This window comes from Nansenia antarctica (assembly GCF_963989245.1).
Source record: "Nansenia antarctica genome assembly, chromosome: 11".
Lineage (NCBI taxonomy): Eukaryota > Metazoa > Chordata > Actinopteri > Argentiniformes > Microstomatidae > Nansenia > Nansenia antarctica.
Genome location: NC_137681.1, coordinates 28,714,998 through 28,730,023, shown reverse-complemented (window position 1 = coordinate 28,730,023; position 15,026 = coordinate 28,714,998). Strand labels below are relative to the sequence as shown.

Genomic DNA, 15,026 nt, shown 5'->3' with positions numbered 1-15,026 from the left:
CATCAGTCAGTTTAACAACATAGGAGACTGGGCCACTCTGTTTCAGAATAACGCCAGGCAGCCACGGTTGCTTGTTGATAGTACTGACGTTTCTCACATAGACATTGTCCTCAGGTTCTAACTGTCTCTCTTTTGCATGCTGATCATGTTGCTCCTTCTGCTTCTCCTGCTTCCTCTGCACTTTCGCCTTCATGTCTGGGCGCAGCAAGTCCAATCTTGCCTTAGGCCTACGCCCCATCAGCATCTCTGCTGGCGTGCGCGCCGTTGTCGTTTGAGGCGTGAGGCGATAGGTAAACAGGAAACGTGAAAGTTTAGTGCTTAGAGAGTCTCCTGTCATCCTCTTTAACCCCTCTTTCACTGTCTGAACAGCCCGCTCAGCCAAACCATTTGAGGCTGGGTGGAACGGCGCCGTCCTAATGTGATTAATGCCATTCTGTTGCATGAATTCACTGAATAGCTCACTAGTGAACGTCGGGCCATTATCAGAGACCAGGGTGTCGGGCAACCCATGGACTGCAAACACTTGTCTGAGTTGGTCTATGGTTGTGGGGGCTGTGATATTGCTCATGATATGGGCTTCTATCCATTTTGAGTGTGCGTCTACCATTATCAGAAACATCTGTCCCATAAAGGGTCCTGCGAAGTCCACATGCAGCCTAGACCAGGGGCGGTCTGGCCACTCCCATGGGTGCAACGGGGCTGGCGGTGGATTGTTCTGATTTGTCTGACACTGTGTGCATGATTTCACCTTGCTCTCCAGATCATCGTCCATTCTTGGCCACCAGACGTAAGATCTCGCAAGTCTTTTCATCCGGGACACTCCTGGATGAGTCTCATGTATCTCCTCCACAAATTGTGACCGGCCTGGGGAAGGTACGATGACCCTCGACCCCCAGAAGATGCAGCCGTCCTGCAGGCTCAGTTCTGTCTTGCGTTTAGCATAAGGCCTCAGTTCCTCTCCCTCCCCGACACTGGGCCAACCTTGCAAAAGGAAGGTCTTGACTCGAGACAGGACCGGGTCCCTCTCTGTCCACTGTTTGATTTGTGTCGCTTTTATAGGTGTCTCTGCTAGCCTCTCCAATGAAAACACAGTCTCTGGAGGCCAGGGGCGGACTGGGATCAAAAAACAGCCCTGGCATTTGCGACACAACAGCCCTATTTCCAAACGCAACACGCAACGCGGATTGTTAACATAAAAAGTCAGAGGACAGATGCCAAACTACCGACATGTTTGCTGTAATTATATGTATTATCAGTAGGCAGTCATCAGTCAATATCTCTTTCAATAGCCTTTTCACACCGAATGTACTTTTTTGTGCTGTTTTCGGCCCAATACATGTGAATTTCGGTGCATTCCTACTTCCAACTACACTTGCTCCCTGCATCCAGTTGTTGCACATTAACTGCATCGCTCTCATCAAATTCCCCCATTCTGAAAATGAAAGCAGTGTAACGTTAACTGCTGTTATAAACGGAATGATGACATGAGGTGCGTGTCCACTGGCGATACAGAGCTGACTACGATAGTTATGGAGGTATACTCCAATTCTATGAGTGGAGCTCCGCCCCATAGGGGAGCTCTGCTCCTATTGGTTTACCCCGCTACCTAAAGCTCTGCTCCTATTGGTTTACCCCGCTACCTAAAGTAGCAATTGACTGAATTGTTCGATGTCCGCGCCCACCCTGGGGTGCTATAAAATGGGCGTCCTCCGTTCCCTCATTCTCCCAAACATACAATCCAGCCGGGTTTGAACAAGTCGAAGTGGGCCAGCAGCCCTATGGGGCTCCGCTCCACTCATAGAACTGGAGTATATCTCCATAACTATCCTTCGAGATCGTGGAGCTCCGCCCCATAGGGGAGCTCTGCTCCTATTGGTTTAGGGACCTGGGCATCCGCGATGCAGAACTGCGTGGATGGCCCGGCCGATATAACATGTTTTGGGCCGCGGTCTGCTGAAATAAGTTATTTTCAATGAAAATCACCAGAGACTGTTAGAGCAAAATTCAATAATGGCAGCCTGTTTCGTTTCAAGATGTATAAGAAAAGATATTTAATATTCTTCTGCAGAAGGAGGAAGTTTACAGGTCCGTCAGACGCATCTGAACGTTTCAAAGGTTCCTCCCAAAAGTGACGATCATTCATTATATGTCAGTATTTATACAATCAGATTTCCACAGGTAAGGGGTCCGCCCTCGGGTGAGGTCCAGACCAATCACGAGCAAGGGGCGTGAGTCTGTACATGGATGAAGATGATTTTGATGAAGGCTAGGGGGGAATCGGCCCCCACTTTCTCCCAGGGAGACAAAGGTGAAAACGGAACACAATAGCCACAACTGGTTCAGTCTGGTCCCAGAGCACCGGGTCTGGGCAACACAAAAACCCAAAACTGCTCCAGATGGCCTCGTCCACTCAGGGAGAAAAGAGGGCAATCAGGTCTTTGTAATCATTTAAATGTGTCTTGTTGTCTTAGCCAATGTCAAGCTTAAAGTAGAGAAACTGGTTCTATTGTGTGACAACAGGAAATCATCTTCTACAGTCTGCTGCAGACATTCAACCCAAGATGATGTTTGATTCTTAAATGTAGCTTATTACATATAATAATTTTCTCTCACAAGACAAAATTACAAATATATATATATATATATTTTATATAATACATTCTGAGCGGCCCAGAGTCTCGCGGCCCTCCTGGCATTTGCCAGGCTTGCCCGGTGGCCAGTCCGCCACTGCTGGAGGCACATATGTAGCAGAGGGTGTCTCTGGTAACGGCAGTCGACTCAGCGCGTCGGCATTTGCGTTATCCTTACCCGCTTTTGTGGTATTCTGTAGTAAGAAAGTAGTTAGGAAAGAATGAGACCGGGAGACACGCAGCTGCTTTTCACTTCGCACGTTTATTCAACTTCTCTTCTTAACATCCGTAAGTGCATACATCACTTCCGTAACTGCATACATCACTAGCATACTAGCGCCCACTGGCGGTATAAACAGGACACAACATTTCCCCCTTTCTTAAAGGAATTACAGTACTCAAAGAATGCAATATTCTGTAGACTGGTGTCAGTACAATTGAAATAAAATGAAAACGAAGGAAATGAAAATGAATGAATCAGCAGAATGAATAACAACAATAAACAGTTTATGACAGTGAAACATGAAATGAACATTCACTTTTGTCATTGCATTGTAGGACCTTTTTGTACTAAGTTAGAACCGTGTTCTATCCTACCCTTTTAGTACGTTCTCTACGGCACAAAGTCTACCAGCCACCTAGGTAGGTTTCTGACTCTAAGGTTCCTTCTTGGACCTGGTTCATTAAACACATTCTCTGTCTCGGGCACCATGAACTCCTCTAGCTCAATCTCCTTTTCACCACTGGTGCCAGACAGAGCATCCTTGGGGAAGCGTGTAAGCTTGGATGCATTCCATTTTCGACCATCACTGAGCAGGTATGTATTCTGTCCTGCTTTACTAACTACTGTCAGCGGTTCTGTGAATCTTGATGATCCCTTTTTTACATGCTCCGGTCTGCGGACACGTACGGTGTCATTCACTTGGAACATGGGCACTTTCGCTCCCCTCATTCTGTCTGTGTACTCCTTACTCTCCTGTTGCTTGCGTCTCACTGTCTCCTGCACTTTCTCATGTGACTTAATTTGTTGTGAGACAGGGAGGACATTTAGTTTTGTACGCATCTTTCTGTTCCTCAGCAACTCAAAGGGAGTAGCTCCTGTAGTAGCATGCGGCGTAGCGCGATAGTTCAGTAAGAACTCTGTTACTGCATGTTTCCATGGCTTGTGCATTCTCTCAGCCGTCTGAATACACTCTTTGAGAACTCGATTAAATCTCTCAATAGCCCCGTTGGCTCTTGGATAATAAACACTGGAACGCAGGTGCTTTATCTCTCTCTCTCCCAGAAAGCTTGCAAAAGCATGGGAGGTAAACTGACATCCGTTGTCAGAGACCAGGAAGGAAGGGTTACCTTCACGACTAAACACTGTAGTCAAGAAGCTAATAACCGCCTCTGTAGTTACAGTAGAGACAAACGCCACCTCTGGCCACTTACTGTAATAGTCTGTGAGTGTAATAGCATAACGGCAGTCCCATGTCGCACAGTCAAAGGGACCAACAATGTCAATGGCCACCTTCTCCCATGGTCCACCTGGCCGTTCCACTGGGGTAAGTGGTGCAGGCGCAGTTTTGGCTGTTTTGTCATTGTATTGACAGGGTACACATGAGCCTACTAATGTCTGGACACATCTGTCCATTTGCGGCCACCAATATAGCTCTCGTAGTCTCTGTTTAGTACGCACTATTCCCTGATGCGCTTCATGAGCTAAATTTACAACTTTAGACCGTAGTGTAGTAGGAACCACCACACGGTCGGGGCCTCTCATGACAAGTAGTTCATCCACAGCCAGTTCATCTCTCACTCTAAAATATGGAGCAAGTTCCTTTGTCACATTCTTACTGCATTTTGGCCAACCTTTCTGTATCTGCTGTCTCAGTTGAATCAGTTCAGGACAGGCCTCACAGGCAGCAGTGAACTCGGTCACAGATATGGCATGTGAGGAACCTGTGAACACAGTAGCCACCATGTCTGGCTCCTCCTCCACCTCTCCTGTCGAAGGCAGAGGGAGTCTGGACAAGCAGTCAGCAGTCACATTACGTTTCCCTGGATGGTAAGTGACATCATAAGTAAAGCATAGTAGACGTGCAGACCATCTCGCTATTCTCAGACCTGCGCGACCCGTACCCCTGGAAGTGAGTAGGGTTGTCAACGCTTGGTGGTCTGTGCGTAGGACAAAACGATGTCCCCACAGGTAGGTTCTCCACCTTTCCACCGCCCAAACGCATGCCAGCGCCTCACGCTCGACGGTAGAGTACTTTCTCTCTGCAGGAGAAAGTGTCCTGGACGCAAAAGCTATGGTTCTCTCTGTATTGTCTGGGTGAATCTGGCTCATTACAGCCCCCAATCCATAGTTAGAAGCATCGGTAGTGACATAAGTAGGTAACTCAGGATCATATAATGCTAAGGTAGGACTCTCAGTAATCAGTCTCTTAACCTCAGTAAAACTGGACTCTGCATCCGCTGTCCATTCAAACTTAGTGTCAGTAGATTCCCTGAGTGTAGCACGTAGCGGTTCCACCACAGTAGAGAAGTCAGGTATGAATTTACTATACCACGATGCAAGTCCTAGGAAGGACCGCAGGGAGGATGTGTCGTGCGGGGCAGGCGCGTTCGCCACAGCACTGACCCCGTCTTGGTCAGGATGAAGACCATCTTTGGACACAGTGTGGCCCAGGAAGCGCAGAGCTTTCTGGTTGAACTTACACTTGTGCATGTTCAGTTTAAGTCCCACTTCATTTAGAGCATGTAGCACTCTCCGTAGGCTGACATCGTGATCCTGCTGTGTGATGCCGTAGCAAATCACATCATCCAGGTAGGCCTGTACGCCTGGCAGGCCTGTCAGTACAGTCGACATCATTTTCTGAAAAGCTGAAGGAGCAGAAGCGAGGCCAAATGGCACTCGGCAGAAACGAAAGAGACCCTCATGCGTGATAAACGCAGTTAAATCACGGCTATCTGGATGCAATGGCAACTGGTGATAAGCAGAGGCTAAGTCTATAGTAGAAAAGACTGTGGCTCCACGGAGCTCAGCGAACAGTTCATCCATGTGCGGTAAGGGATGACAGTCACTGATGATTGCCTTATTAGGTTCTCTGAGGTCAACACACAGGCGAGGCTTTCCTCCCCCCTTTCTCTGGGTCACAACTATAGGGGAAACCCATGGAGATGCGTCTATACGTTCTATAACGCCTTTTTCCTGTAGATCTGCGAGCTCATCGGTCACAGCCTGCCTCACTGAGAACGGAAGCCTCCTCAGTTTCTGCTGTACTGGCACAGCATCTGGTTTAACCTGTATTTTGTGCATAAAACCTTTTGCACACCCTAACTCCTGTACTAGAACCTCTGGTTCGGTCTGTGGAGTGGTACTCTGTACAGTAGGTGCTCGGAGCACAGTAGGAGAGCTAGCAGAGCTAACAGTAATAATTTTGTTACCCTCAATGCACATCTGCAATGCTACAAATAAATCTAGTCCCAGCAATGCATTTCCTGATTCAACCACTATCAATGAACCTGTAACTGAATGTCCATTATGAACAACTGTAGCATGCATGCAACCTTTAACAGGAATTTTCTCTCTGGAGTAAGTAAGCAGATTCACTGTAGGCTCAGCAAGGACACATGTATGGAAAAGTGTCTGGTAAGTACTCTCTGGAATAATAGAAACAGATGAGCCTGTATCCACTATCAGCTCAACATCATGGGAATGATAATTTGCATCAACTCGTACAGTACACATAATTTTATCATTCACGACGGCCCCCTGCATGTAAAGCACAGTAACGTCATTCACCACTACCTCACGCACCTCTTTTTGAGCCGATCTACACACCTTGGAAAAATGTCCAACTTTTCCGCATGTATTGCAAGTCACCTTAACCGCCGGGCATGTAGGCTTGTTAGCTAAGTGTCCTGTGGATCCGCATCGGAAGCAGGCGCGCTGATTCCCAGTTGTAGCTGGCTGGCTGTAGACCGTGGCAGGTGCAGTCGTCGTCGGAGCTTTCTTCTTGCCCTTGTCGAACCTCCTCCTCGTCGGCTGTTTCTCGATGGCTCTCACCGAAGCTGTAGCTCCAGAGAGAACGTTGGAGTTCCGTAGTCCAGCCTCGATTTGTAAGGCCATTGAAGTAGCTTTGTCCAGAGACAAGTCCGATTCAAGCAAAAGTCTGTCTCGTATGCGTGTATTAGCAACACGCTCAATCAGTTGATCACGAATCATTTGTTCCTCCATGGCACCAAATTCACAAGCTGCAGCTAGCTCGCGTAATGAAGCAAGGAACTGATTAACCGTCTCGTCAGGACCCTGAGCTCTCTGTCGAAATTTGTGACGTTCAGCAATCACCTTCACCTTAGGAACAAATTACTTTTTCAGTCCATCCACGGCAGAAGTGTAGGTAACACCCGTATCCTTTAGAGCAGGGGTCGGGAACCTTTTTGACTGTGAGAGCCATAAAAGCCAAATATTTCTAAATGTATTTCATTGAGAGCCATATAGTATTTTTAACATATAATAAATTAAATATGTCTTACTTTTAATGCGATTTCTGGTGCTGCATGGTTTTGCTGATGTCCTTGTAGTCTGGTTCATACGTGGTGAGGTTGAGCTTCATGCAGGCGTTGAGGCTTCCATCAGTTAAACGTGAGCGTAGGTTGGTCTTAATGTTCCTCATATGCGAGAATGACTGCTCACATACATATGTAGAGCCAAACATGGTCAATACGGCAATACTAACACGCTGCATTGTGTGGTATGTCACAGGAAGCTCGTTCCAAGTTTTCAGAATCAGCTGGTCTTCAGGTTGAAGTTTTTTCATTTCTGTCCACTTGTGTTCCCTCGCCAGCTCTGCTCGCTGTCGCGCAAGACTTTCCAACTCTCCATTAAGTGTCTTGAACTTACTCATCCACATGTCTGATGCCTTCAGGTCAGCAACTTCCAGCTCAAAGTCTCCCATAGAGACCCCAGGGATGCATGTCAGGTCGATTTTGTCCAGTGCACACTCATGTGGATGAGTGATGAACTTGAAAAGACCAGTGCGCGCACGAAATTCTCCAAAACGTGCTTTGAATGACTGCAGGAGATTGGACGTAAAGCCAGCTAGCTGCTGGAGATCCAGATGTTGAGTGGAGTCACTTGCTAAGCATGCATCTCTAAATTGTTGCAGTGTTACAAAGTGCAGAAGACGACCTGTTTCAATGTCCCTGAGAAAGACTTCCAGCTTGCTTTCAAATGCAAACACTGCTTGTTGAAGGGATGAGATTGTATTTCCAATACCTTGCATTTTCACATTGAGCTGGTTCAGATGGCCTGTTATGTCCACGAGATAGTGAAACTGCAGGAGCCAGTCAGTGTTGTCTAGCTCAGGATGCTTGACGCCTTTCATTTGAAGAAAAGTCCGGATTTCACTCAGGCAAGCTGCAAAACGGCTGAGCACCTTTCCCCTTGACAACCAACGCACGTTGCTGTGTAAAAGCAGACTGGGATAATGATTCCCAACTTCTTCTAACAGAGCTTTAAACTGGCGATCATTTAAAGCTCGGGCAACAATGAAGTTGACCACTCGAATGACCAGCGACATCACCTCACCTAGCTCCTGGCCACACGTCTGAGAGCAAAGCGCCTCCTGGTGCAGGATGCAATGAAAACTTAGGATGGCTCTCTTTTCATGTTCACGGAGAAGCGCTACAAATCCTTTGTTCTTCCCCAACATACAGGGTGCACCATCAGTACAGACAGAAATAAGTTTATCCATCGGCAGTTTTTTTTTCTTTAGCAAACTCCATGAAAGACGTGAATAAATCCTCTCCTCTGGTTGTCCCTTTCATTGGCAAAACAGCCAAGCTTTCCTCACGCAGTGTGTCACCTGCAGCATACCTGGCAAATATACTGAACTGAGATAGATGGCTAACATCTGTTGACTCATCTAACGCGAGAGAAAAGTATGTCCCGGCGTTTATGTCCTTAATTTGTGTTTCCTCAACTTGATTTGCCATCATGATGCTACGATCGTGAACAGTTCTTGCTGACAGAGGCATGTCTTTTATTCGTTTGATTATCTTGTCTTTATTTGGGAAGTCATCAAACAGTTCATTGGCCACATCAAGCATGAATGTTTTGGCATACTCGCCATCTGTGAATGGTTTTCCATTCCTGACTATTGCCAAAGCACCCGCAAAGCTAGCGGAATTCCCGTCACCTTGCTTGGTCCACCCACGCAGTTGCTGTTGACTCGTCTGCACTCTCCGTTGTAGCTCCTCGCATGCCTTTTTCCTGCTGTCCCCCGCTGGATATTTCGATGCAAATGAAGCATGATGCGTATCGAAGTGCCGCTTTATATTTGACCGTTTCATCGATGCAATTTTATCATTGCATATTAGACATATCGCAGATCCTGCGATCTCCACAAATGCAAATTCCTCTGTCCACGCAGCCTGGAATGCACGGTAATCATCGTCTTTTTTTCTTTTTGCCATCTTTCTCGTTACAAGGGTTGAAGCGTATAAGCTAGTTCACTATCTGATCAAATTGTTTTTTATTTATTCACCTTTACAACGACCTCTGACACTCTCGCGAGACATTGGTTCCCGACCCGACCCACGGGTCACGGGTCATGGGTCCCGTGAAGAGTCCCGTGAAATTTAACTTCAAAACTAATTTCTGTTTACTTTAAAATGACACAGTATTATTACGCAATATCACAAGTATTTTAAAATCAGTTCCAAACTGAACTTTTTTTTTTCAACTTTTTTTTTTTTTTTTAAATTTTCAACCCAATTGTCTGGGAGCCATATGCCGTCACCGGAAGAGCCATATATGGCTCGCGAGCCATAGGTTCCCGACCGCTGCTTTAGAGTGTAGAACAGTCTTTGTCCTTCGGTCCCAAGTGCATGGAGAAGAACCGCGCGCTTTCTTTCCTCCGGCCATTTTTCTCCGGTAGCATCAATTACGAGCATGTAATTTTCAAACATTCTCAACCAAGTAGGAAAAGAAATAGCAGGTTCGCCTGGCACAGGCATGAACGGTGTAGGTAAGGGTACGGAAATAGCCATCCTCGTCGCCAAAAATGTGGTATTCTGTAGTAAGAAAGTAGTTAGGAAAGAATGAGACCGGGAGACACGCAGCTGCTTTTCACTTCGCACGTTTATTCAACTTCTCTTCTTAACATCCGTAAGTGCATACATCACTTCCGTAACTGCATACATCACTAGCATACTAGCGCCCACTGGCGGTATAAACAGGACACAACAGCTTTGAACACTATAGTGTACTGGTAGGCTGACAGTGTGAGAGCCCAACGCTGTATCCTGGCTGAGGCCAGCGGTGGGATGCATTTTGTCTCACTGAACAGACTCATCAGAGGTTTATGGTCCGTCGTAATAGTGAATGCCCGTCCATACAGGTATTGATGGAAACGTTTCACAGCAAAAACAACAGCTAGACCTTCTTTATCTAACTGTGAATACCCTTTTTCTTATGTGTGAGAGCACTGCTCCGACTCCATAAGGCGAGGCATCACACAAGACGATGATTTCTTTGTCTGGGTCATAGTGAACGAGCAGCTTTGCGGACTGGAGAAGCTCTTTCACTTCCTTAAAAGCTCTCTGCTGCTCTCCACTCCACTCCCACTTAGTGTCAATATGCAGTAGCTTGTACAGCGGGGCCAACACCTTTGAAAGATCCGGCAGAAACTTGCCATAATAATTCACCATGCCCAAAAACGATCTCAGTTCATGGACACTCTTTGGGCTTGGGGCCTCTTTTATGGCTCTCACCTTGTCTTCCAAAGGGCTGAGCCCCTGTGCTGTGATCCTGTGTCCCAGGTAGGTCACGCTCGGTGCCAGGAACACACACTTGGCACGTTTCAAACGCAGTCCTGCGTTTGAGAGTCGTTTCAGCACCTGCTCTAGGTTAGCCAGATGCTCCGCCTCCGTGGCCCCCGTGATGAGGATATCATCGAGATATACCGCTACGTGTGGAATACTCTGTAACAATGTGTCCATTGTTCTTTGGAAAATGGCGGGGCTGGATGCCACCCCAAACACAAGGCGATTATATTTGAATAAGCCCTTGTGAGTGTTAATTGTGACATATTCTTTTGACTCTTCGTCCAGCTGCAGTTGCTGGTAAGCATGGCTCATGTCTAGCTTTGTGAAAAGCTTACCCCCTGACAAGGTTGCAAACAGGTCATCCACCCTTGGTAGTGGATACTCCTCCAGCCTAGCGACCTGATTTACCGTCACCTTGTAGTCTCCACATATCCTTGCTGTTTTGTCTTCTTTCAGGACTGGGACAATGGGAGCCGCCCACCTTGAAAACTGGACGGGTTCAATGATGCCTTGCTTCTGTAAACGTTCCAGCTCCTCCTCCACTTTGACCTTCATGGCATAGGGCACCGACCTTGGCTTGAAAAACCGTGGGGCGGCCTCAGGGTCAACATGGAGTTTCACGGTTACCCCCTTCAGTGTGCCCAGCTCGTCCCTGAAAACATCACTGTATCGATGCAGGATATCCGCTGTCGTGTCTGTCGTGTGCACATACTTAACGTCATGCCAGTTGAGTTTAATTTTCCTTAGCCAATCACGGCCCAAAAGACTTGGTCCCCTGCCCTTAGCTATCACCAGCCTGGCTTTTGCCTTCTGGTTCTCTGCTGAAATGTCCACATATAGCACTCCTATAAGCGGTATGGGCTGACCTGTATATGTCCTGAGTCTCAGCTTTGATGGGCTGATGGGCGGTAGGTTAGACCCCCATGTCTTCCTGTAGGTCTCCTCACTGATGACCGATGCAGTAGCCCCTGAGTCAATCTCAAACTTTACGTCCTGTCCCCTGACAGTGACAGTGGCATAATAGGGTTCAGGTGGCTCCTCATCTGTCTCCACTCCGAACATGCTGCCTCTTCGTCTGCTTCTTCCAGGTGGTGTGTGTCTGCCTGAGCCTGTCTAGGTTTCCCCTGCCAAGGCTTGCCCTTGCTCATTTTATGGTCTTTTGAACTCCTGCACTTCTTTGCTAGGTGTCCCTTTTTATTACAATTATGGCAAACAGTCTCTTTAAATCTGCAGTCATTTGCATAATGTGATCCTCCACACCGAAAACATTCCACCCTTTTTTCGAAACTCTCATTTTTACCAGTCTCTTTATGGGTATGATCCCTCCTGACTTGGTGCACTGTCGCTGTCTGCGACAACCCACTCCCTCTCTGTATGTCTTTAGCATTGTTAGCAGCCATCTCCATACCTTGGGAAATCTCCAGGGCCTTTTTGAAAGTCAGTGGTGGGGCTTCCCCCAGCAGGCGGCGCTGTATGGGGTCATTACTAATGCCGCAAACTAACCTGTCACGGAGCATGTCATCCAACACTGCCCCAAATTCACAATGCTCCGACAGCTGCCGTAGCTCGGCTACAAAATTGGCTACAGACTGACCTGTCTTCCTGAACAGACTGTGAAATTTAAAACGTTGAACTATCACAGAAGGTCGTGGATTGTGGTGGTTCCCCACGAGCTTGACTAGGTCCACGTATGGAATTTCCACCGGTTTCTGTGGTGTGGCTAAATTCCTTACTATAAGTCTTTGCCCCACACACACTCAGGAGAATGGAGCGCTTCCTAGCCTCCTCATTAATTCCATTTGCAGAGAAAAAGTGTCCCAGCCTTTCCTCATACTCTGTCCAGTCTTCGTTTGCCTCCACAAACTCACTGATGGTCCCGAACGAAGCCATCTGAACGCGAGGCTCCTCTTCCTCACTCAGCTCTTCCTCCGATGCTTCCCCGTCCACGAGCGAATCCTCTGCAGTACCACTGCCGGCGTTGCTCATCCGTTAGCTGTCCAGCTAGCTACCGTTAGCCTAGCTCACACTAACAAAAACAAAACCGGGACGACTCGTCGAAAATCCAGTTTATCCTCGTCGCCAAAAATATGTGGTAACCTTTAAACGTAATAAAGCCACATGACGCTTGATGTCCTTTCGGTTTGTACTTTATATAGAACGGGAGCATGGAGTCATACATACATGTATGTGCGTCTTACACTGCGCACCTGTAAAGCTATCTCTGAATACCGGATACGGAAACAGATCCTGCCTACATATCTGTAGTCCTAGAAATACTATCCCTTTTACCCATAACTCCCCCTGGTGGGAAAACATAGATATTGCATCTCCATATCAGCAGATGACAAACTTCAGAGCCAGAGGACGACCCCCTGCTGGCGGGAAAGCTGAACACCTTCTACGCCCGGTTCGACGAGGGGCGAACGGAGGTAACCTCAACACAAACACCACTCTCTCCAGCTCTCAGCAGCCTCACCCTCACAGAGCATGAAGTGAGACGCGTACTGAAGGCGGTGGACCCCAGGAAAGCCTCGGGGCCGGATGGCGTCCTGGGACGGGTGCTGAGAGACTGCGCCGACCAGCTGGCCGGGGTTTTGAATGAATGAATGAATGAATGAATGAATGAATGAAAGCATTTATTTCGAACATGTGCAGAGAGAAATAGTTATAACAACAAAAGCAGAGAGAAATAGTTATAACAACAAAAGACAAAACAAAAACAAGAAAAAAAACAAAACAAAACTAAAACAAGAAAAAACTAAACAAAACAAAAAACAAAACAAAAAACACTATTTACTTCACATGTCCGAAAAGGAGTAGGAAGAAGCATAAGCTTATTTAATCCTACCCCTTCTCCAATAAACAGAGATTAATAATTATTAAACAGCAGTTGACTTCAATATAAATATAATATATATATTTTAAATTAAATCACATTTATTTACATATTTACATATTGACCAACAATAGAAAACAGATCATGTAAATAAACAAATAATCTGTGAAAACAACAACTATCAAAGCCCTTCTTCCTCCTCGTACCTGGTGAAAACCATTTTTTTATACCGCTTTTTGAACTGGGTCATGCTTGGACACCGCTTTAGCTCCACACTCAATCCGTTCCACAGCTTCACTCCACATATAGAAATACAAAAACGTTTTAACGTTGTACGTACATAAATATGTTTTAAATTTAACTCCCCCCTCAAATTATAACTCCCATCTCTATCAAAAAACAACTTTTGAATATTCCTAGGGAGTAGGTTGTTATTTGCTTTATACATTATTTGTGCTGTTAGAAGGTGGACCAGATCCGTGAATTTTAATGTTTTTGATTTGATTGAGTTTTCACCAACATCTTTAACCAGTCCCTGTCCCAGGCCACCGTCCCACCCTGCCTGAAAACCTCAACTATCATCCCATTCCCGAAGAAAAGGTGAGCTGCCTAAACGACTACCGCCCGGTGGCACTCACACCAATCATCATGAAGTGCTTCGAGAAACTAGTCCGGCCCCACATACTCACACGCCTCCCGCCCAACCTGGATCCATACCAGTTCGCCTACAGAGCCCACAGGTCCACAGAGGACGCCATAGCGACGACTCTCCACGCCACTCTATCCCACCTGGAGAGGGGAAACAGCTACGCGAGACTGCTCTTCGTGGACTTCAGCTCCGCCTTCAACACCATCCTTCCAGACAGGCTAGTGACCAAACTACTAGACCTGGGTCTATCACACTCTATATGTGCGTGGATCAAGGACTTCCTGACCGACCGCCCCCAGAGGGTGCGGGTGGGCCCCCACACCTCCACAGCCCTCAGCCTCAGCACTGGGTCCCCCCAGGGCTGCGTGCTAAGCCCCATCCTCTACAACCTCTACACCCACGACTTCACCCCCGTCCACCCCAGCAACTACATCGTAAAGTTTGCAGACGACACCACCGTGGTGGGATGTTTCTCGGGGGGGGGCGAGGCGGCGTACAGGGATGAGGTAGAGCAACTGAGCAAGCTGTGCAAGGTTAACAACCTGCTGCTAAACAAGTCAAAGACCCAGGAATTCATCGTAGACTTCAGGAGGAAAAAGTCCGAGATCCAGCCCCTGCTCATCGACGGAGAGAGCGTGGAGAGAGTCTCAACCCTCCGATTCCTGGGACATCACATGCGGGATGACCTGGCCTGGAAGGACAACACAAAAGGCACCATCAAGAGGGCACAACAGCGGCTATACACCCTGAGATGCCTCAGGAAAGAACACAACAAGCAGGAGATACTGGTGGCCTTCTACCGCGGCGCAGTGGAGAGCATCCTCACCTACGGCATCTGCAACTGGTTCTACAGCTGCACAACAGCGGAGAGAAACGCGCTACAGAGAGTCGTGAGAACAGCACAGAAGATCACCGGCGCCCCCCTCCCCTCTCTGGAAGAGCTGTACAACACACGCTGTCTCAGGAAGGCCTCCAAGATCTCCAGGGACCCGACCCACCCTGGGCACGTACACTTTATCAGGCTGCCCTCGAAAAGGAGGTACAGGACCCCGGCCGCTAAGACAAACAGACTGAAGAACTGCTTCTACCACAG

General features: G+C 47.5%; 1 protein-coding gene across 1 annotated transcript in view; it reads right to left on the bottom strand.

Moving 5' to 3' along the window:
- The window catches only part of LOC308168076 (uncharacterized protein), a gene marked incomplete at its 5' end in the record, with an annotated part of 58,437 nt that extends 46,927 nt beyond the window's left edge, over positions 1-11,510 (bottom strand). Inside the window, one exon of the mRNA XM_080542551.1 lies at positions 10,086-11,510. Within this exon, the coding sequence (XP_080398677.1) occupies positions 10,086-11,510 (1,425 nt within the window). The remainder of the gene's footprint in view (positions 1-10,085) is intronic.
- Positions 11,511-15,026: the final 3,516 nt, after the last annotated feature.